This window comes from Pogona vitticeps, chromosome 1, assembly GCF_051106095.1.
Source record: "Pogona vitticeps strain Pit_001003342236 chromosome 1, PviZW2.1, whole genome shotgun sequence".
NCBI classification, from domain to species: domain Eukaryota; kingdom Metazoa; phylum Chordata; class Lepidosauria; order Squamata; family Agamidae; genus Pogona; species Pogona vitticeps.
In genome coordinates, this window is record NC_135783.1 from 126,645,349 (window position 1) to 126,669,543 (window position 24,195).

Sequence of the window (24,195 nt, forward strand, 5' to 3'; positions counted from 1 at the left end):
AAAGGTGTTAGACAAGAGTGTATTTTATCCTCTTATCTGTTCAGTCTGTGTGCAGAAAATATTATCTGGAAAGCCATACTAGATTCAGATAAAGGAGATTGGTGAAACAAACATCCATAATTTAAGATATGCAGATGACACAGTCATACTGGCAGAAAGCAGCACTGACTTAAAATGACCTCTGGGGGAAAACAAAGATGAATGTGCCAAAGCAGGACTGCAGTTGAATGTTAAGAGAAAAATCATGATTATAGAAGAACTGCACATCTTTAGCATTGACAATGAAGACATTGAAATAGGTAGAGGTTTCTTTATATCTTAGTTCAATCATTAATCCAATTGCAGACTGCAGCCAAGAAATCAGCAGGAGACTTGGAAGGACAGCAATGAAGGAATTAGAAAAGATCAACGGGTGTAAGGATGTGTCACTGGAGACCAAGACCATCCACACTTTTGTATTTCCAGTTACCATGTATGGGTGTGAAAACTGGACAGCAAAGAAAGCTGACAGAGAAAAAAATGATTTATTTGACATTTGGTGCTGGAGGAGAGTTTTTTGGATACTCTGGACTCCAAGAAAGACAAACAGCTGGGTCCTAGATGAAATCAAGCCTGAACTCTCTGTAGTCAAAAATGTTGAAACTGAGGCTGTCCTACTTTGGGCACATCATGAGAAGGCAAGATTCTCAGGAAATGACAATAATCCTGGGGAAAGTGGAAGGCAGGAGGAAAAGAGGAAGACCAAGTAGGAGATGGATTGATTACCAAAAGGAAGCCACAGGCTTGAGTTTACAAGAGCTGAGCAGCGCTGTTGAGGACAGGGCATTTTGGAGACCACTCATTTATAGGGTCATCATAAGTCAAAGGCAACTTGATATCACGTAAGAAAAACCATGTGGGGGAAAAGTTAAGATTGTTTTAACAGAAAAAAATTTTAAAGGGCTAAAGCAAATACTCCAGGATCTTATCTGTCTGGGATTATGCAGGATTTAAATAATCTTTGAGATTATTGAAATGTCTTCAGATTCCAGGGATACCTGTGAAATCAAACAACAAAAACAAAAAAGTCACACCCATTTCCCAGTGCAAATTAATCATGGTGTAGATTTCTGAGTTGGATCGCATGAGATATAAACTGCATTCATTCCGATGCAAATTAGCCTGAATGAATTTATGCTTGAACCAGAATTGACAAATGAAGTTCCAATCCAAAGCAGGAGACCTACAGCTCTAGTTTAACTCTCAATAAAATGGAAGGACGAGGCAGTCATTTCACACTAGCCTGCACCAATTTTAATGTGACTTTAGGATGTAGTAATCAATATTTTGACTAAGCATGAAGGACTTTCTGATGGAATGAACTGTTCAAGTGTGGAATGTACTGCTTTGGGAGGCAGAGCACCTCCATCTCTGAAGGCTTTTGAACAGAGATTGAATGCATTTCAGTGATGCCAGTGATGCATTTCCTATATTGGGAGGGAGTTAGACTTGACAGCCCTTGCAGTTCTTTCAAAACTTTGGTTGTATTATTCTGTTATTTTATTAGCATAAATGGTATAGGCATATGGCTGAAATCCTCGTTCACAATCCCATGGTTTTGAACAGTGATATCATTGTCATCCACAGCTGTTCATCCTTAATGTTCCCTATTTTCAGGAAGGAACTCTAGGGATCAGGAGTGCTGCCAGTGATTTTTGGATATCAAACCCCCTTCCCCATCGGAAGGCTCCCAAAAGCTTTTCTAGGCTGAACAGGGTCCCTAGAGAGCCTTGTAGTCTTTAGGCAGGGGTGGGGGTAGAGCACTTTAAATTAATGTCCATGACTAATAATGGCATCATCTACCACTAAGCATCTCTGCCAAGAGGATTTCAGCTTCTGTGTAGTGGTGAAACATGTAAATCTGACATTTCTTCCATGCTTGTACAGTACAATGCATTGGCCAGAAGAGTGAGTTAGGTATCTAGGTTGGGAGTTCTGTTCCCCATTGTGCATCCCAGGGGAGCAAGCCTGTGTTGTGGCCTTGGGCAAGCTGCACGGTCCGAGGGCAGCCCCAAAAGTAGGAAACAGTAAACCACTTCTGAGTGCTCTCTACTTAGAAAACTCTAAAAAAAGAAAGAAAGAAAAAAGAAACACCATAAATCAGAACTGACTTCAAAGCACATCATCATCATCATCAATTATGCAATTACCTGAAAGACTGCTGTTACATTTAATAAGTAGTAAGACCTGCACCTTAGCAATGAAATATTTCTAACTTTAGGTATAGAGAAGACATAAGATGACTCCTGTCCCAGCCACCAAAACTTGAGACATGAAGGCTGGAGTCTCAGGGAAAACTGGCGGGGGTAACATTTTCATCAAATTTTTCTTTAAAAAAAACCTGTTTGGGTTTTTTACCTTGATGATAGGAAAATAGGAAATTTTGAATTATGAAATATTTTATTTTAGTATAATGGGAAAAAAATCAAGGTGTCTTCAGATATTCAGTCCCGCAGTGCAGTCTGGAATTATATCCTTCCTGAGCCATGGAATTCCCAGTACTTCCCACTCAGCCTCTCCCCACTTCCATCACTGCAGTGACTGGTGTTGCAAAACTGATAGCACCGAGTTGCATCTGGAATCACTATCCAGCAGAGAATCATGTATTTCTTGGCAATTGCTGTGAATTTTACAGGTGCCTTACAATGCAGCTTTGGAACCAAGCTATGTCCATCAAACACTACTGTCTGTTTTCTGCCTTTCTCTTTCTTTAATCTCCACATGAAATGAGCCCAGACAGTTTCAACTGGAGCTAAAGAGCAAATGAAAGGGGGAAATACTTCTCTTTCTCTTGATGAGTACACATTTTCTTTACACAATTGGTATTGACCAAGCTTTCAAACACTTGAGGGTATGCCCCTCAGCCTTTCTCTAGCGCTACAGAAACACAGATGATTCTGTCAAATTGCTTACTGGCTGCAGAGACAAAAATGGATATCGGCAAATATCTTCTATCATCTGCCTATTTCCCTGCTTGGTTACAGTCCTTGAAAAGAGTATTGTTATTGATAGGTTTTATTTTGGTTTTTAATTAATTCTGATCCTGCCTATGTAAAGTTCAAGGATTCTTCTCTAGCTGAGATATAGTTATGCCGCCTTAGAGAACTGGAATGATTTTATTTGCATTGGCTACCTATGTTATTAAAACTACTTGTTTTTTCCCTTTCTGGAAAGTAACTTTTCTTCCCTTTGTAAGCTGCTTTTCTGACTGTGTCATGACATTTTCATTTCTATAAGTGTTATATCTGAAATTTTCACGTGCCGTTCTCTGTAGGACAAATGGCATCATAAAACAATGTTCAGCTTATAATTTTGTTTATAATACACCACCTTTTTACAGAACAATATCATGGAATCCCCCCCCTCTCTCTTGCACCCAGTTTGAAGCATGTAGCTTGGAAAATGGCACCCATCAGAAGTTGGTACAGCTCTCATAACAAAATTCTGTATTTGCTAATCAGAATTTAGAAATGAATTTATTTGTATCCTTTTATTCAATTAACAGTACCTCTAGACTACATTATGCTTGCAACTCACCTAGGGATGTTCTCTTTTTTTGTGTTTCTGCAGTTTTTAGTTACTTTTATATTGATGGAGGTCTGGTCTCACTTAATAATTGACGAAGTATATCCTATGGGGGCAAAACAATGCTTTGACAGATTCTGGATGTATTGTGGTCAGGAAGTGGTGAATGGAAAGGAGGATGGAAGTGACACACCAGGGTCACCTCCCTCTCTTGCCCTTCTCTCCACTGTATAAATGTGATTTTTTTTGGCCTTGATTAAGGCATAGCTGCCAGGCCCTGCTTCTACCCCCCCCCATCTTCCTCTGCCAGAACAGCTGCCCTACAACTTTGCGCTGAAGCAGTTTTATGGTACACGACAGCTTAAACACAAATCCTCTTTATTTCCTTGGTATTTCCAAAACCAAGGAAATAAAGAGAGAGTATAAAAGCAAAAAAATAAATAAAATAAAATAAAATAAAATAAAATAAAAAAATAAAAGCAAAGTGTGATGCTTATATACCGCCCCATAGCGCTTCAAGCACTCTCTGGGCAGTTTACAAGTTTATTATGCGGGCTACACATTGTCCCCCCCCCCCCAGCGAGCTGGGTACTCATTTGACCAACCTCGGTAGGATAGAAGGCTGAGTCAACCTTGAGTCGGCTCCCTGGGATTGAACCCCAGGTCATGAGCACAGTTTTGACTGCAGTACAGCAGTTTAACCACTGCACCAAATGCTCCATTTCGAACCCCGCAAGATTGCATCTCCAGAATTGGCTAAGGCAAAGGCGGTAGTCTTCTGCCTCCCCAGCGATTGTGCCATGGCATAACAAATATATCAGGAACTACATTTTACCTCAGAATTTGTCCTCAGTATTGGCAGTGCACATGAACATAGGTTTAGATAAATAATCTCTCTCTCCCCCTTTCCTTAATGATATGACATATAATTATGTTTGATTTAATTACATTTGCTACACTATACTTGGAAGCAGGGAACAGTCAATACATCCATTGACAGAAACACATCTGCATGGAAAGAAGACAGCTTTTTCTCCTTTACATTGGGATGAAATGACATAATCTCTGATTGAAATGCTGTGTTTAAAAATAGCAAGTGTCACCACTGTATGTGATGTACGAGAGGAAGATTGACAGGTGAATGAATAACTTGTTCTAAATACAGAGACCATAAAGTGTGCTGTATTTTAATTTTGGAACACAGCAAATTTGATAACTCAGAATAATTTACTTCGGAATTTAAAAGGCACATTGGCATGAGCGGCTTTCTAGTGTCACTACCTATTTATCTATGAATAGCTTTAGATATTTCTCTATCATGCTGTTACCATTAACATGCTCCCTGCATATTTTGTTTTTCCACCATGCACAAGAGACACAGCGAGATACACAAGGTGATAGTGGTGACTTTAACCAGTCAACATTTCTCAGACTAATAATACTCACATAGTAGTTGTGAGGACAGAAACTTGTACACCATCATAAGTTCCTTGGATGAAAAATAGAATGAAACATACTGTAATTTTAAAATAATTATATTGCCTCAATTACATGCTTCGCAGTGGAAATCACCACATCTTTCAAAATGAATTCAATGCAGAATTAATACTTGTAGAGCAGACCATTTGGCCCTACCTCCTCATCTATCACATGGACAACAAGTGAGTCTAAAAAGGGCAGGTTCCTGGTCACTTATAGGCGCTCCATGTTAGCAAGAATATTGGAAAAAGTTTCTGGCTCAGATGGACAGCCTGCCAAAAGGACAGCCCTGTTCTCTTCAGACAGTTGCTACTGTGAAGAAAGTGCCGACAGAGTATCACACACACACCAAAAATGTGTTGAAAAAACTACATTATATAATGACATTACATAATGTTAGAGGCAGATTTAAAAAGTGGGTGCTTTGAAGTGCTTTTGTTTAGGAGTCAGATAGGATTCAGTTCTGTCCATCTTGTTGAAAAGTTGGATAGAATTGCTCTACGTGGGTGAGTAGTGATTAACTGATGAAAAAAAAGAGTCAGGTCCTGAGATTTTTCCCTGTTTGGTGCCCCTTTGTGAATGATAATGAGCACAATATGGTACCCTGTAGAACAGCAGCTCCCAATCTAAGTTCTGCAGATGTTCTTGGACTACAACCCTCAGAAATCCTGGCCGTCAACCAGGACTCAACCCTGAATTTGGATGCACAGTTTCAGTGGTGTGTATTTGCATGGTTAAAGCTGGTGTGCCACCTGCACCTGATGTGCTAGCCATGTCTGATCTGGCCATGATGACACATGCCTTAGTTACATCCCATTTGGAGTACTGCGACATACTCTACATGGGACTGCCTTTGAAGGGTATTGAGAAACATCAGCTGGTTTAAAATGCTTTTTACAAAATTTGGGAAGAGGACAACATAGGGCATTTTTAAAAATTGTTTAATTCAATACTTTAGGCATCCTTCAGTCTCGAGAGACTATGGTAATATGCTCTGAACGGAGGACTTGGATACTGGAAGGTGAAGAAGTACCAAAATCATGAGGAACAGCTAGGATAATAACTACCGGTGTATTAAAAGCAGAAAAGGACCCAGTACTCTCCTCATCATATAGACCAATAACATTACAAAACCAAGACAAAAAGATTTTTTATCTGATATTGGCACAGAGAATTAGTAGTTTTATTACTGAATACATTCAAACAGATCAATATGGGCTTATTCCAGGAAGGCAGATGCAAGATGCCATACATAGAGTTCTGAATGTCATAAATATAGCAAATAAAGAAGAACATAAATTAGCAATACTCTCGTTAGACACGCTTAAGGCCTTTGATCGTGTAGAATGGCGTTACATGTTTGGATTATTAGAAAAAATTAATATGGGTGAAAAATTTATTAATGTCTTAAAATTTATATATGGGGTGGAGGCTAAAGTACTCATCAATGGAAAAGAATCAGACAAATTTACTCTATTTAAAGGAATGAGACAAGGTGACCCCTTATCCCCAATTATATTTGCAATAGCAATAGAACCACTTGCTGCACAAATAAGAGAAAATGAAAATATTAAAGACTTGGTGTTTAAAAATAGAAAGCATAAAATAAACCTTTACACAGATGACATGATTCTGTTTCTGGAGAACCCAATTAAAAGCATAGAAACACTAAAACAAATATTACAAGAACGTTGGTATTATATGGGCCTAAAAATTAATTATCAAAAATCCAAATTGTTATGTATAAATATCTTTATAGCAGAACAAAAAGAAATAAAGAATAAGTCAAATCTGCACTTATGTTATTCAAGTTTCAAATATTTGGGAATTTGGATAACAAAAAGTATAAACCAATTAATATATAGAAATTACAAAAAAATATTAAAATCAGTAAAAGAAAAAATCAGAAGTTGGACTAAATTGAATATATCAGTGTTAGGGAGAATAGCATTAGTTAAAGCATATATATCACCAAAATTTTTATTTTTATTTCAAAATATACCACTACAACCTGAAATTAAAAATATGGCAAAAAAAAACCTAGAAAGGTTTATTGACAAAAAAAGGGGGAAAATAAGGTTCCTAAACAGTGTTAAATATGGTCAAAGCATAAAGGGAGGGCTAGGGATACTACAATTAATAAAGTATTATGAAGCCTTTCAAATTACTCAAGTAATAAACTTTATACGGACAGAGGAAATCCCAGATTGGGTTGAAATGGAAAGAGATTAGGATATTGGTGTAGTTAACACCTATATTTATATAATGGAACCAGTTAGAAAGAAGGAGCAAGTACATAATCCTTATACTTGTGAGACATTGAAAATATGGTGTAAATACATGAGAATATTTGCGCTACCTATATCCCCTCTATACCCTATGCTGAATTATCCAAAATTTAAATCAAGAGAAAAATAAGTACAATTCAAAAATTGGAAAAAAAAATGGAATTTATAGAATAAGAGACCTGTTTGATGCAGGGAAACCAATAGCAATTAGACATTTAGAGGACAAAACAAAGAGAATAAAAACTAATTGGCTACAATTGGTACAGGTAAGAAATTTGGCAACTCAATTATACCAAAGTTCCGGACCTATGAGAACGCTCATGGAACTAGAACAATATAGTATAGAAAAAGATCGAAATAAAAGGAAGGAAATAACTTCAGTAACATATAAACATTTGGCTGAGAAAGCATTTCCAGGGGTATGGGATCTAAAATAACATGAGAAACTAATTTGAATATATCAGAGAAACAATAGATGGAAATATGGACTACATATCCATATAAGTCAATATCATTCAAAGCGAAACAAATGGTATTAGTACCCCACAAAATTACACAAAATTAATGGAGAAATATCAGATGGGTGCTGGAGAAACTGTGGAAGTAAAGGTACACTAGAACACATTTGGATCTCTTGCCCCAAAGTGGAAGCATATTGGTGGGAAATAATTAAATGGATAGAAACATTGTTGAATCAAAAAAATAATAATTAAAATTGAAGCTTTATTATTATTTTCAGTATTCAAAGACGGAAATGAAAAATTGCTGAAATTGCACAAAACTGGAGAAATGCTTACAATCTTTCAGTACAAAAATTTGAGAACAGAATCTGGCAAATGATCCTGATGGAAAAGCTGACCAATCAAATTAAAATACAGTATATAGAGGGGAAATAAAACAGGATAAATTTATGAAAACCTGACAACCATTATTAACATATGGAATTAGCTCAAGAAAAGAATGTGATATGGGAAATAATTTGGATTGCTGGCATGTAATATTTTAAAAAGAATTATGTTAAAATATGAACTAGTAGATGTATAAAGGAAGACAATCTACTGAAAGAATGTGTAAGTATAGTATTGTACTACAATTCTAACTTGCATAGTCATAGTATGGATGATAATAAAATTAAAAATTAAAAAAAGCTGGTTTAAAATGCTGGAACCAGACTGCTAACTGGCACTGGTTATATATTATTACAACAGCTTCACTGGCTGTCAGTGTGATTCTGGACGCAATTCAAAGTGCTGGTTATTACCTATAAAGCCCTATACAACTTGGGTCCAGGCTATTTGGAGGATTTTATCACCTTATATGAGCCTTTTCACTTTTAAAATATTCTAGGGAGGACCTTCTCTTAGTTTCACCACCTTCCCAACATTGCTTGGTAAGGACATGAGAGAGGGCCTTCTTAGTGGCTGCTCCCAAGCTTTGGAATGGGCCATCCTGAGAAGCCAGATTGGCTCTTCCCCCCTGTCCTTCTGTCGTCAGCTGTGGTGGCATCTGCATCTGAAGGACACAGACTAAGGGTGTGCTACATATTGTCATACATCATCATCATCCAATAGTCAAAAACAGTTAAAATACAGCCATAACATAATTCCAATGATAAAAACGTACAGTAAGCAATTATCATTCAATAAGGCAATAAACAATCAAAATATCTATAATAACAATATAATAATTAAAGTACAGTAATTCTATCCCAGTAATTGCCTATTTCCATGGTCAATCCCTATGGTTCCAGGTCGAACAAGTAGGTTTTTAAGTCTTGTTCGAATTTGTCCAACTCTGGTTCCATGCAAAGGTATTGCGGAAGGGAATTCCATAATTTTGGGGCCAGATGAGAAAATGCTCTAAGTCTGGAGCCACCTTGGTCCAAGGGACTAGTAAGAGACCAGAATTTGCAAAGTCAAAAGTGCAGAAATAGCACCATTTTTCCCCAGTTTTTTTACCCACCTCTCCTCCAGCTGTTAAAGATAAAGGAACACCCTGTTACCTCTTATGTCTACAGCTATATTTTTAAGCCATCCCTCATCTCTGGGAGAGATTTTATCCTGTCATGGGCATTTTACTGTTCCTTATTATTCTTTGTAGCAGCACTGGACACAGTGCATCCCTTCAGCTGTGGTTGTATTGAAACCCCTCTTGTCCCGGATGTTTGAATAAGTTGCACAAAGCTGATAAAAGTTTGCAGTCCAACTACATATGCAGGGCCTCACATTACATTGTCAAGGATGTGGGAAAGCGTAGAAGCACTCAGTCAGACCTGTGTTCAGTTCTTGATCCCACAGTTTAAAAGAGATGTCATCTAGGTCAAGTGTGTCCAGAAAAAGGCAGCTAAGATGGTAGAATGTCTGCAAACCAATCCCTTATGAGGACCAGTTGAAAGACTGTATTTACAGCCTGGTGAGGAGCCATCTTCAAATATTTGAAGGGATCTCACATGGCAGATGGAAAAAGCTCATCTTTTGTGGCTCCCAAGAAACTGGAGGATTTAAATTGTATGAAAGGAAATGTTGACTAAACTTTAGAGCTTTATGGCAGTAAGAGAAGTTCCAGAATGAAATGGACTACCTTAGGTGGTTGTAGCTTATTTTTCATGGTAGGATTTTAAACAGTTTGGGTGGCCATTTGTCAAGGATGCTTTAGCTGGGACTTTCGGCCTTTGCCAGGGGCCAGATACTGTGTCCCTCAGGATTTCTCCAAGCTCTGTATTTCTGTGACTACAGAATGATTTGTTTTATGCTTCTGTTTTTCTGTTCCCATTATTCTTCCTGCATATATTTTGGCAGGCCCTTGATTGATTTTGCTCTTCTCCAGTGTCTGTAACAACTATATTATCTGCCCTGAACCCATCAGATGGGGTAGACTCGGAAGGCAAATTCAGTCAGTGTCATCACATTTTTTTCCTACTGCTAAATAATTTGGACATCCTCTCTGTATCATACAGTCATATGTGTTAGTCTACCTATCTGAATGGATAGGTATATTTGAAGGAAAATTTCGTGTAGATTAAAACTTCATTAGAGAAATGAAATTCTTGGAAAGGCATCTGTGTTTACCACTATGTTGTAATTTACTATTCCCTATGCAGACCAAACTGTGTGTAAAAGAAATATGGCTGCAATCCTAAACACAGCTTATGCTAGCAAAACAAAACAGTTCCCACTAATATGGCAAAAACATTGTATTAAATACTTGTAACAAAAAGTGGGCTTTACCTTCCCCACCCCCATGTTTGAAACTGAAATAGCCTATGTTGGTGCTGAAAGAAATATCAGACTCTACGTACCAAGACATGAATTGGAGAAATATAGCATGCTCAATTTCACAAGGAAAAGTCTGCTGTCACTGAGATAATGATTCGTGTTCTGTGAAGTAATGTTGGAGGGAAAGTGCTAATGTTGAAGTGTCCTTGTTTCACAGCTGTGGCTTGTCCCAGCATCGAGAGTCTGCTCTCAGAACATGTCATCTGGAGACTGATTTCTGGGTCAGTGAATGAGTTTGGAGCACAAGTCATGCTGAGCTGCAGCCCCGGCTATTATTTAGAGGGCCAGAGACTCATGCTGTGCAAAAGTAATGGAACATGGAGTGGTGCTGATGAGAGACCAATGTGTAAGGGTAAGAAACATTTATTTCCGCAGTGACCAGACATGCCCAAAGATATAGCTTCTGTTTAGTGTCACCCAACCTAAACAGAGGACTTTAATATTTTGTAATAGCTTTCTTAAATTATTTGAATGTAATCCATCAGGAAATGTGCTAGTCTTGTTCAAGTAAATGGATCCTTTGAAAGAAGACTGGAGAATCATTAAAATATATTACAGATAGGTTAGAATCCTGCCATAAGGGTGGTGGTGTCACTGATGAAGGAGATTGTCTGTAACCAAGGCACATACAATTCATGCATGACGGTCTCATTGTATTTGAGTCATACCTATCCTGGCATAGAAGTGGGAATTCTTAAATTATTAGTATTTTTTTTTCTGCATGATGGCATTAACAGAAGCATCAGAGTGCCAGTAATTAAAGTGTTCCTGCTTTGACCCTGGGGTTTACATGACCCATGTGCAATGAGACTGTGCTTAAGCTCCAGGCAAAAGCAGAAATTAATGTCAGTCTTCCAACTCTGGCAATTACTGTCATCACCCTTATGCGGGCATAATTAATTCAATAGGATTTTAGCCATTAAATTGTTCTCTGTGTTTAGTAATTGCTTGTGAATTTGAAGACAAATACTCACAAATTCAGTGGTGCCTCGCTAGACAATGATAATCCGTTCCACTGAAATCGCTGTCTAGCGAAATCATTGTCTAGCGAAAAGCAAATTGTCGTCTAGCAAAAATCGGTTTGCGAAGCAGGGACCAAACATTGTCCAGCGAAATTTCCCCATAGGAATCACTGTTTTGTGAATCGCTATAGCGATCGCAAAAAGTCAATGTCTAGCAAAAAACCCTGTAATCTGGGGTAACTGTCTAGCGAGGCACCACTGTATTTATTATAATCTACTTTTCATCCCCCCCCCATTATGTGGCCATTTTTAGAGCCCTGTATGTGCATTAGAGCAACCAGATGCTTCTGGCTCATTGACATCTATGTTAAATGAAGAGAGTAATTTTGCATGCATAAAGGAATATGTGTATCCTGTTATTTCCTTCATTAAAATGAATGAGGGAGGTCTTTGTTGAAGACTTGAGAAAGTGTAGACTGACTGAAGTCATATCCATAAGACTACCCTGGGTTTTAGAACTGTCTTAATATATGTGATGGCATGCATATATTTGTTAAGTGAATTATTTACTGATGAGAACTTTCTCAAGAGTTCTTATCCAAAGCATTTTACAGATTAAATGACTTGAGAGCTGTACTTATCAATCGCATTCAAGCATAATTAGACAAACAAGCTAATTAACAGCGGATTAACGGAATATCTAAGGAACCCAGATCAGTCAAAACATGAGCAGAATGATCTATTTGATCTTGGGAAATTTAATGCCATTCAATATTTGAGGCTATTAAACTATTTAATGCTATACCTCTCAATGATGGTATGATGAAAAATGCTCTAGATTACATTATTCTTTATGTAAGCAAAGAACAAGGCAATCATGTGCTAGCTACTAGGAGTAAGCAGAAGCTTCTCCTGCTGATAGAAAGGCTCTTTGGCTGAAAAAAACCCTTTTTATTGGCCAAGCACAGAGGGCTGTCAGCAGGAGGATCTGCCAATAGGACTGCTGAGGAGCAGACCGGACTGCTGATCATTCCACTTAAAGCACATGGAAATGCTCCCAAGCCACTGGAAGTGCATTCTCCATACAATCTACAAAAGGCCTTTCCAGTGCCATAGCACTTCCTGAATAATGAGCTTATTCTGATGCCTGCAGACTAGGATGGAGCCAGCATTGCTTCCTCAGATAATAAAGTTTGAGAATTGTTGAATTCTGCTCTTGTGGAATATTCTCTTAATTTTGCCATCTTTATTTTTCCCTCATCAGTTATCTCTTGTGGAAGTCTTCCATCTCCAGCAAATGGAAATAAGATTGGCACATTGACAGTTTATGGCGCTACAGCTATCTTCACTTGTAACACTGGCTATACCCTGGTTGGCTCTCATGTGCGAGAATGCTTAGCAAATGGTCTTTGGAGTGGAACGGAAACACAGTGTCTTGGTAATGAAAGAGAACATCTCTGTAAAAAGAGTAATACCCTCCAGTATCCAACACCATTAGAATTAAGACCAGAGCAAGATTTTAGGGTACATGGGGGAAGAAGGGAGGGTAAATTTCATTGTATTCCTTTTCAACAGCACATGATGATACTTTGAGTGTTAAGATAAAGGAAAATGTCTGCAAATAGCTTGGGAATCAAAACAAGGAAATCTTCATGGATTCAAGAACAATGCTCAAAGACATGAGAATCTCTTCACCTCAGTGTTTTTTGGGACAGCTCAGTAGCTTAGGCATCTGACTGCGAAGCCAGAGGTTGTAAGTTTGATTCCCCATTGTGCCTCCTTGACAACGGCTGGACTTGACAATCCATAGTTTGTGCAGTCTACAAAAGCACATATTAAATTACACTTATCATTATTTGAGATGCCACAATTGTTTGTTGGTTTTCCTGCAAAAGTCTGACAGGTCTACCTCCTGTTAATTGTGACCTCTAAAAGCAAGGGAGAACTTCAGATGAGAATAATTTTTGAAATTCCGCTACTGCAATTTTTCATTCCAGCTACTTACCTTATTTTCTGTCCCCAGTTTCGAAACAGATTATATTATTAGCAGCTCATGTTAATACATTTTCATTCTTCTCCTTAAAGCTCAACACCGGGAGACTAGAAGGAGTAATAGTTCTTTATTGAGGAGAGATGTGCCATTTTACCCTATTACACGAAAGAGTGGCATCTATAAATGGCCTATAGACAGCAGTATGGTCTTGCAGATTTTTTTTAAAAAGGAAGTTCAGCATGGCTGTGATTTAAATATAGTACCAAGTACAACTGTGCTGGCCCACTCTCCAACCTGTTAATCATTTTTTAAGTCCCTGAAAGCATAGTTTATAAAAGGAGATGGCTAACAGCCTCTTTAATATACTTAAGGCTTAATTTGGCTTGATTGGAAGATTACATATATTTGGTGTTTTATTGCTTTGCTCTTTCAGTTCTTGAACTGCTAGGGTGTTTAATTTAACCAGGTTCAAAATGACAGGAAATCATTAAAGCCACTAAGTGACATGATCTGTAAGTGAAATAAATCATGTGGAACGTGCACAAGCCTTTCAGGTTTTCGTTCAGAGAGATATAATAATGTCATGTTCCGAGTTAGTACTTCTCAGCTAGCCTGAGACCTCCTATATTTTAATCAGTGTAGTTTCATTGCAAGCCATTGCATTTCAGTTTTTCATTTCCATGTCTTCAGAAATGAAGAATTTGGCACAGGAACATTTTAATTCAGAAATTCATTGAGTTTAGTAGAGGAAGATCAAGAACAAACTCTATAGAGCTACATAGCAGGATAAATGTGTTTGTTAAATTCATTTGCATAAAACATTATCCTTTCATTCTAAACACTTCATTCACCAAATCCATAGTTGGCCAAGGAGTACAGGCTTAAGAATCAGACAGTTTCATAGCTTTGACAGTGTGAATTAATTTCCATGTTGGGCAATTACCATGTAATTACTACGCACAGTTTCAGAATAATCCTATGAGCTATAGCAAGAAGCCAAGAATCATATTTTTGCAAATTTTATATATAGGCCAGATTCTATTGCTTAGAGTAGTAAATCACACTAGAGTAGGCTCCTGGAATCAGTGGGAATTTGGTGAATCTGCTCTTTTATAAGTTCCATTGATTCAAGTGGGCCTACTATAAGTGTAGTTTACAGTGCTAAAGTGGCTCACAGTTAGAGCAAGCCCATTTGAATCACTAGAACTTAAAGAGGACTTGATTCACTAAAACTCCATTGATTCGGTGAACCTGCTGTAGTGTGACTTAGTAGTAGTAGTTTTACTTATTTGCTACGCTAAGCAACAGGATTTTAGCTGTTGATTGGAGGAAGGATTTCAGATAAGGGACTAACAGGTAAATAAAAATGTTTTTAGTTTAACAATTCTATCTCTAATTCAATCTTCCTGTTTAATTTTATTCTTTCTGACAATTAACTCCTAAAGGAGAATTAGTAGATTTTCACATCCATATGTCCTTAGTTTGGGGATTCATTTAATTTCTCTCTCTCTCTCTGCCCATTCCCCTGCTCCCTTTTAGCTGGACACTGTGGTTCTCCAGATCCAATTGTAAATGGCCACATTAGTGGAGATGGTTTCAGTTATCGTGACACTGTGGTGTATCAATGTAACCCTGGTTTTCGACTTGTTGGCACTTCAGTTCGGATATGTTTGCAGGATCATAAATGGTCAGGACAAACACCAGTTTGTGTCCGTAAGTAACTTTTCCCTCTGATCTCTTCCATGTTAAGCAACACAAAGCCAATTACCATCCAGAAAAGTCACAGTGACAAGTAATACCTAGAGACCAGACACAATAGTTTTGTCTTGCTAGCTATAAGTTTCTAAGAATTATATTTGGAAAAGAAAAGAGTGACTTTTTCTAAGTTCTGGTTTTATGTGTTGTCCTAAATCTGTCCCCTTAATCGCTTCATTGCATAAGATTCACTTTGGGCCATGTTTGCATGTGAACCATGAATGCACTAACAAGGCACTTGGACACCTTGCGACCACAGTTGTGATGGGACTTTTATATCCAGGCTGGGGAAAACACTGATTGCATTATTTTTTCTGAGCTGCAGACAGAACAGTTGCAGAGTGTTGATCTGTCAAGAGTGGCAATGTGTGACAACAATAATGATGATGTGGTAAGACTAGACACAAAGGCTGAGACCTTTTGTTTCTGGAAGGCATCACAGAAACTAACGTCTGTCAGGAGTAATGAGGGGTGTAAACAAAAGCTGACTGACTAGAATATGCATTTGCTGAAAAAAGACAATAGTCTAAATTCAAGGGTCCTTCACTATTGCAATGTTTACAGACAACCTTGATTTTGCATTGCAACACATTCTATCTATAATCTGTTCTGACAGCTCCCTGAGTTGTACGATTTATGATGAGGAAGGTGTCAGGTAACAAAATTGTATGGTATTATTCAAATTCAGATCATTCAGGATGGCCGATCTTCTCAGTGCTTTTCGGTAATATTTGCTAAAAATAAAACCTCCATATGTCAAGACAGTACATTTATGCTTTAATGGTTGGAGTACTGGACTAGGATTTGGAAGTTCTGAGTTCAAATCCCAAGTCTATCATGAAACTCTCTGAATAATCTTGGGCCATTTTCTTTGTGTGAACAGACAGTAGTTGTGGTAGCACAGTGGCAGGGTGTAGATAGCTATGCATATCACCTTCAGCTAAGTGGAGCTCATTAGAGAAAAATATGAGATATAAATTTATATGATGGGATATAAATTTAACAAATAGATAGCTTTACATGTGTGTGTGTGTGTGTGTGTGTGTGTGTGTGTGTGTGTGTGTGTGTGTGTGTGTATTACTTGTAATAACATTGTGATTTGCCTTGGCTCCTCTTAGCAGTAGAAAGGTGGCCTACAAATGATACAAAATAAATATTTAAATAAAATAATCACGCCCTTACCACTATAAACAATAAGGAATAGCCATCACAATTATATCAGCTTGTCCATTTCTGCTTCTGCTCAGGGAATGCTAGAATCTGGATCTGACCTAGTGAAGCATTTCTTTGATTCCTGATCCTTTTGTGTAAAAATATTTCTGGTGTGTGTTGGGGTGGTGGTTAGGGAAGTGGAATAGAAATCCAAGAAATATTTGGAAATCCAAAAAATATCTGCATTTCCAATTTCTGTTCCCACACATTCTTCCTTACAGGATGCATTCTTATTTTACATCAAAGAAAAGAATGGTTTCTTCCCTCCTAATATCCTCTGCCATTCTGCTACTTGCCCCCACCATTGAAAAAAAAAACCAATTGGGATCAAAAATGAAATATGTGTTCTTTATTCCGTGGTTGCAGCTGTAGTGGACAGGCCAACCCATGTATCATACCAAAGCTCCCATTGACTGTTTATGCACAAGGTCCTCCATTCTCAAGATTTAAGCCAGAACTTGTGTCTTTGCAGACCTAGTTTTATGATGTAGCTTATCATGTGATAGAATCCTTCTGTGATGCCATCACTGAGATACTCCAGGCCACTCATGCATCTTCCACTGCAGATACGTGGAAGTTGTTTGTGGCACTCATTGAAGCATAGCAAGCTGATATTAAGACCTTCTTACAAAATCACTCTTATTTGTGCAAATCATCATACATTGACTATCAATCATCATCTCAGACTGTGTTTGGAATGATAGGAAATGGACATGTGCTGAATAAAATACATTACCCGGGTTGCATTTCAGAAAATACTTTTTAGAGAACAAAATATAATTTTACAGTCTGAACAAAAAAGAGTTCAATTCTAGGAATTCCATGAATAAATTATTTTGAAATAGGATAATGTCTCCTTGTTTGAACGCAGAAGGGAAGCCACTGGAAGCAAGGCAGCTTATAGTATATCAGATCTCTTCATCGAGAACAGAATCATGTTGTATGTTTATAACAATTTATTTCTAATTTCTGATTAATTCAAAAAACTAAGCTCCCTGACCTTCTTGAATAATTTGCCTTTGTAGGCAACGAGCTATACCTAGCATCAGATCACTGTATACAAAGATAATGACTTGCTAGGATCATCAGCTTTTCCATTCACTTCAGTGGATCCAGCAATTCCATGAATAAAATTGTTTTGCAAGAGGATAAGGCCTCCTTGTTTGGAATTAGTAGAGAAGACTTGGCAGGCAGGGTCATTCCTAATATATCAGGCCTCTCCATTGAGAACAGAATTATGCTGCATGAGTAAAACGGTTCGTTATTGTTAAGCTAGATCCCTACTGTTGGTGTACAATCTATTCAGTATTTTCTTTTAACAGCAATCACGTGTGGCCATCCTGGAAACCCTGCCCATGGATTGACCAATGGCAGTGAGTTCAATTTGAATGATGTTGTCAACTTCACCTGCAATACTGGATATTTACTTCAGGGTGCCTCCCGAGCACAGTGCCGAAGCAATGGACAGTGGAGCAGCTCCCTACCAACTTGCCGAGGTAAGAGTGAAAATGCTATGCCTCTCCCTTGATAATCTGATTCATTTTGAATCTGACCTTCCATACTTTTGAGTCATTCTCAAAATGTGGATGATTTCCTTAAGACCATAGAAAGAGAAAGCAAACTGTCTTAACTCGTACAATGCTCTTCTACTACAGTTGACTTAAACTCTTCGCTATCTGTAACATCTTATAAGTTGTGGGACTTTTAAAACTCTTCTGGTATTGTGTGAATACTATTTTTGCTTATAACAATAGATCCATAATACCAGCATAACCGGAATGATTGTCTCAGCTGCAGTGGTGGTCTGTGAAATCACAGTATGGACCTCTCCTGTAGAGAATTTTCAAATAGCATCAAAATAGCAGTGGTTTTATGAAGAAGCTGGCAAGGCTAGTTTTTGCATCTAATAAAAGACAAGATGGTACGTGTGGGTATGGATTAATCCCTTAATTTCACTTTTTCTCACATTTGAGTTTTTAAAATCTCATGTTCATTCCATCTCATTCACAAAGGAAGTTGGACATTTTAGTAAATTCTTATTAAAAAGAATCATGCAGAATTCTTAGCCATCTGCACTGACAGGATTCAATAGCTGTAGCTATTTACAACATAATGACAATGTTATATATATTAAAGATGAGGAACTTGTCAGAAAGAAAGGGTAGTCATCTTAATTCAGCACCACAGGCATGGCTGAATAAACAGGACTAAAATTCTCACATTTAAGAACAAAGAACTCAAAGCAATACCTGACTGGAAAACTCTTATCAATACATTATGTGAATGTTTCACCCATTCAGATTGTTAACCTTTTATTTTCTTGCTAATAGTTTTATGAGAACATTTGGATGTTTTGGAAAAGTCATATATATATCTGGATGATTTGGAAAAGTCTTATAAATATAAATATAAATATAAATATAAATATAAATATAAATATAAATATAAATATAAATATAAATAAATACAGTATAAGACTTTTCCAAAACATCCAAATGTTCTCATAAAACCAGTTCAGTTCTGTAAGTCTTACTACTGAAATTTGAACCATCTCTCTGAAACGGGTCTTCATTCCTCAATGGAAAAATAAGGACAGATGTATTAGGATATTTCACTGCTTCCAAAACAAATAAAAAGAAGCATAAGGAGCATTGGGATAAGAAGAATGATACGGGAAGAAAGTGTTTAATTAATGCTGGTACTGTTTTCATAATCTTTAGCAACCCAAACAGAAAAGTCACTACTGCCTACTACAATGTCTAGTTTGGTCTTAAGGGAAAGCAAATGCAGAGAAATACAGATAGTAGTAGAAACAGTAGTACTAGCAGCAGCAGATTATTTGATGTATAGACTAGACTCTAGAGTCTAGAGGATAAACAACATACTGTATCCCCATCAGTTAAAATATTTAAAATAAAGAAGGCAACACCTTGTACTTTATTTATGAAGGAACAATATCTTGAAGTGAGCCTTAGATTTCCTGCTGTTCAGATCAATCTGATGACTCTGTCTTAAGACATGGGAAGTGTTTTCTAAGGGTGGGTTTCCTATCAACCTGACACCAGCCTCTTCAGCCTGTGCTTCCTTCCTTGGGTGGTTACTGCTAGGACTTACTCAAAAGTGTTTGAAAGATTTGAACCTTTTATGTGATTACCACAATCATACCATAAACATAGTCTTAAAGTATCCTTCCTAATGCTTCTTGTTTTCTCTTGGTAATGCTTCAAATAGTTCTCTTTTGTACAGACAGAACAAAGGGAACAAAATAAATAAAAAACAAGGCATTGGTGTCTGAGGAATCGGATTATAATCCATAAATAAAAGCTGACGAAATAATTCTGTTTCTCTCTGTAAGGTGCCACAATACTTTTATTTTTGTCTTGTTTTGGTTATACATGCTGGAATAAATGAACATGGATGGATACCCCTTTGAAAACAGCTACAATAGAAACATCTTATGCCTTCATCTGTTGTTTTAAAAAAAGAGGATCCTTTGAAATCCAGCCTGGGGTTCTTAAGCCCAAGCCTGTTTCAAGAGCAGTGCCTGTCTTAACAGCATGTTGTAGTAAGAAAAAAGAAGCTTCCAATAAAGTGCTGGAGAAACTAACATTAATACATTTTGGATTAAATAAGAAATAAAGAAATTATAAGTATGTTGCACCGCTCAATTCCATGAGATTGACTGAATAGGAAATAAGATGAACACGTGAAGTGTTGCTATATTTTTTAAATCACTAGCAGCTTAAACACCTTTTGTCATGGAGGTATACCAAACAAGGCAAATTCCATTTATAGCTTGAACTGGTCAACCAAAGAATATAATATGTTTAATATCAGGAGGAGGAAATAATTTACACACGTTTATATAGACTTAGGTTTAGAAATGTATATTCTCGAAAACCTTTTCCTGATCTTGAAGGAATTTCTTTAGAATTCTCTTCAACCTTCGTGTCAGCTATTTTGTGATTTGTGGCTATAATGTATGGGTAGCTAAATAAATAAATCCCAGATTTAGACATTAGAAGTAATGTACAAAACGTAGCAGGTTTTTTTTTAAATGTAACATCAATGGTAGCAAAACAGGGAAAGGTGAACAGTTCTATCCATAGACTTTGGAGGGGCAGAATCACTTCTGCAATTCCAGTTCCCTACAAATGTAAATAAACAAATAAAGTTATTACAAAAATGGGCGGTGCTGTAAAAGCTCTTTTTAAACACCTAGTGAAATTTAAAATTTTTTTAATATAATAAAATTGCTCCCATATCCCCTGGGAGAAAAAGGGGGACTTTTTGAGCCCAGATTTTTGCTTGGGTGGTTGGATGTTGGGGGGTGGTTGGGTGTTAGGGATCACACAAGCACTCTTAATGTTCCCACCACTCAAACCTACCTTAACACACTACTCTGGGGATTGATTTAAGCAACATGCTACTAAAAGGCATGCAATGAATTACTTTTGAGTAATGAATAATGGAACAAATTACTTTTTTTTTCAAATTGTCACAAGTAGTGGAAACAAATCACTTTTAAAAAATTGGGTTCTGACAAACTTTTACAGTAGAACCAGCTTTTAATATGAAGTGAGTATAAAGGATGATACTATGTGTGTAGTCCCATTGATCAAGTCTCATTGATTTCAGTGGATCTACTTTAGTTGGAGGTTTCTCAGCTCTCATTTGTTTGTAGGGAGCTCCTCTTGTTGAAATTGCTATCTGTGGCTTCAAGAGGACACAACGGTTTTGATTTTTAAAACCCCATTTTTTAAAAAGGGGTAGAATGGAGTGGTGCATAGAACCTCTGAATGTTTCCCATTCTTCTCCAAGAATAATGCACACAATCTTTTTTATAAGCGTGATTGATTACATGCACATACTTTTGAAAGGTTGCCCTGTTGTACGACAAGGGAAAAAATGGGAACATTGTGAGCTGTACTGACCTAGCATTCTGCCATGTAGGCCTGAAGGCATGTTTGTGTTATAATGCTGAAGCCACACGGAAAAACCTGCAGCATTGACAGTTCCCTGTTGGCAGAACTTCTCAGCAGGACATGGCTAGTGCCCCCAAGATTTGCCAGAGCCTACATGAGCACCAAATGCTGTGCTGAGGGTTTTCTGTTTGCTTTCATGGTGATTCTGTGATCAGAGTACATATTTGGAAAGTTGATGCTACTCACTACTCACTGTTGTCCAGTGGAAGATTACTGGCTTGTGTTTTCATATATATCATCTTGTGCTGAATTTTCAATTTTCTTTACTTCTGGAATCAATTCAGTGTTGCAGGTGAATGAGATTGTTGATGGATAAGATGTCTCTGAGCATGAGTGGTTACAGGCTGTTATTCAACCATTAGGGAGAGCATTTCAAACAGGATATAGTGATCCTTACCTTCCTGTCTGTGTTGTTTGTATGTGTCTGTCCTGCTTAATTGTCCCCAAAATTAATTTCGATAGCTAACTATTGGAATCTCTTAATTCCTTTTTGAGCAGCCATCCCCACTGCCTATCCTTTTAGTCTTCTTCATAGTGACAAATGGTATGAGCAGTAACTAAATGCTTTAGTTCTGCCATGTCAGCATGCAGTCTGGCTTAAAAAAAAACCCTTTATGTGACATATATGGATTCCCCCATGGTAAGGTGAGACTTCAATTAGCAGCACTCTGCAACAGGTCTCAAAGGCAGCATAGCCCTAGTCCTGCTGCTGTGCCAGCTAGGGCCGTTGGGCTTCTCTGCGGCCATTCTGACAGCTTGACCTACATTACATTAAAATTAAATTGCAGAGAGAGCTTTACAGTGAGATTTCTCTTAGGAGTGATCCTGCAGCAGGGAAATCTCATGGCGAAATGAAAAATTGATCTTTTCTCTTTCTTTTACTCAGAAATAAAAGATGTAGGAGAATTTGCATCTGTACATAGCATAGCTATCCTTTCTTGTTGGGGGGGGAGGAATAACAAGTAGCACAAATTACATCTCTTTCTTATAGGAGTAGCGAGCTTATACAAGTAGCTTGTCAGGATCCACCACTTTACTTCTATCATTTAACTTAGGCTTCTTTTGGATAAATGTGTCTGTGAGTATGTGCATAATTTCATCTGAATACTATCTGAAGAAGTATGGCACTTTTTTTTCTTTTTCACTTTTTCTTTATTTTGTACCTTTTTGTCTTTTTCCCTCAAAAGTTTGAAACTATGCCAAGGGACATTCCAATGTGGAAGAGAAGATTTAACCAACCAACCAACCAACCAACCAACCAACCAACCAACCTACCTACCTACCTACCTACCTACCTACCTACCTACCTACCTACCTACCTACCTACCTACCTACCTACCTACCTACCTACCTACCTACCTACCTACCTTCCTTCCTTCCTTCCTTCCTTCCTTCCTTCCTCCTTTTATTTCTCATGTAGGTAACTTTTTACAGCTGTCATTGTGAGAAGTCAATCTCCTTCTGCTCTGCTGTCTTCATTTATAACTTGGGTGAAGAGCAATCATTTGATACAGTTCCGTCTTCCAACTAACTTGCATTCAGGTCATGGACTGAACTACCTCACTGCTGGAGAGTTGCCTCCCTCTGCTCTTCCATCATTGAACTCTTCTGATTCTGGCACTTTATAAGAGAAAACTACAGAATTAAATTTGACATGGATAAGTGCAGAGTTTTACACCTAGGAAAAAGAAACCAGATGCATTGTTACAGGATGGGGAATACTTCATTCCATAATATTACATGTGAGAAGGATCTTGGAATTGTTGTAGAACACAAACTGAATATGAGCCAACTGTGCAACGTGGCTGCAAAAAGGGCCAGTGTTTTTTAGGCTGCATTAACAGAGGTATAGTCTGCAAAACTAGTGAAATACTAGTTCCTCTCTATTTGGTACTGATTAGGCCTCATCTTGAGTACTGTGTCCATTTGGACACTACACTTTGCAAAGAATGCAGACAAATGGGAACAGGTTCAGAGGTGAGCAACAAGAACGAATGGGGGGACTGGAAACTAAGCAGTTTGAGGAAAGACTGAAGGACATGGACATGTTTATAATAATAAGTGTATGCCGTCAAGTTGATTCTGACTTATGGCCTTGAGAAGAGAAAACTGAGGAGAAATATGAAAGCACTTTTGAAATACCTGAAAGTCTGTCATACAGAGGAGGGGCAGGATCTGTTCTTGATCATCCCAGAGTGAAGGACACATAAAAGTGGACTCAAATTACAGGAAGCCAGATTTCAGTTGACTATCAGGAGAAATTTCTATTAGAGCAGTATGTCTATTGCAACCTGTCTTCCTGACATGAATCTCTATGAGACCTTCCTTGCAATTCCAGAGAAAGTTTGCTCAGCCTTCTGATGTGACTAACCACTCAATGACATCTTCTTGCTTTCTTTATAGACATCACTCTTGAGTGTCACTCACAAGATGGTTTGCTCACTTGCATAGCCCTGTGTCCTTGCTGTGTCCCAACATAGCATGCATGTTAAATCACTTCAGCGGAAGAGCCTTAACGGAAGGTGGTCAAACAGAATAGCCACTCTGTTTTATATGAATAAAGCAAGGAGGCACTCATTGCAGTGCTCTCCTTAACCAGATGTATCAATCCTAGGATTTGTCAATAGCACAATATACATTTTGCTTGTGACCACCTACGTATGTGTCTGAGGAAGAGTACAT

The 24,195-nt window shown here is 37.7% G+C and overlaps 1 protein-coding gene across 2 annotated transcripts in view; it reads left to right on the plus strand.

The window, feature by feature from the left end:
• Window positions 1-24,195, plus strand: part of CSMD1 (CUB and Sushi multiple domains 1) — a 1,337,717-nt gene that overhangs the window by 1,253,981 nt on the left and 59,541 nt on the right. For both annotated transcript variants that reach the window (XM_078386602.1, XM_020797818.3), the window contains 4 exons: window positions 10,764-10,958; window positions 12,833-13,006; window positions 15,101-15,274; window positions 17,851-18,024. In XM_078386602.1, the coding sequence (XP_078242728.1) occupies window positions 10,764-10,958; window positions 12,833-13,006; window positions 15,101-15,274; window positions 17,851-18,024 (717 nt within the window). The remainder of the gene's footprint in view (window positions 1-10,763; window positions 10,959-12,832; window positions 13,007-15,100; window positions 15,275-17,850; window positions 18,025-24,195) is intronic.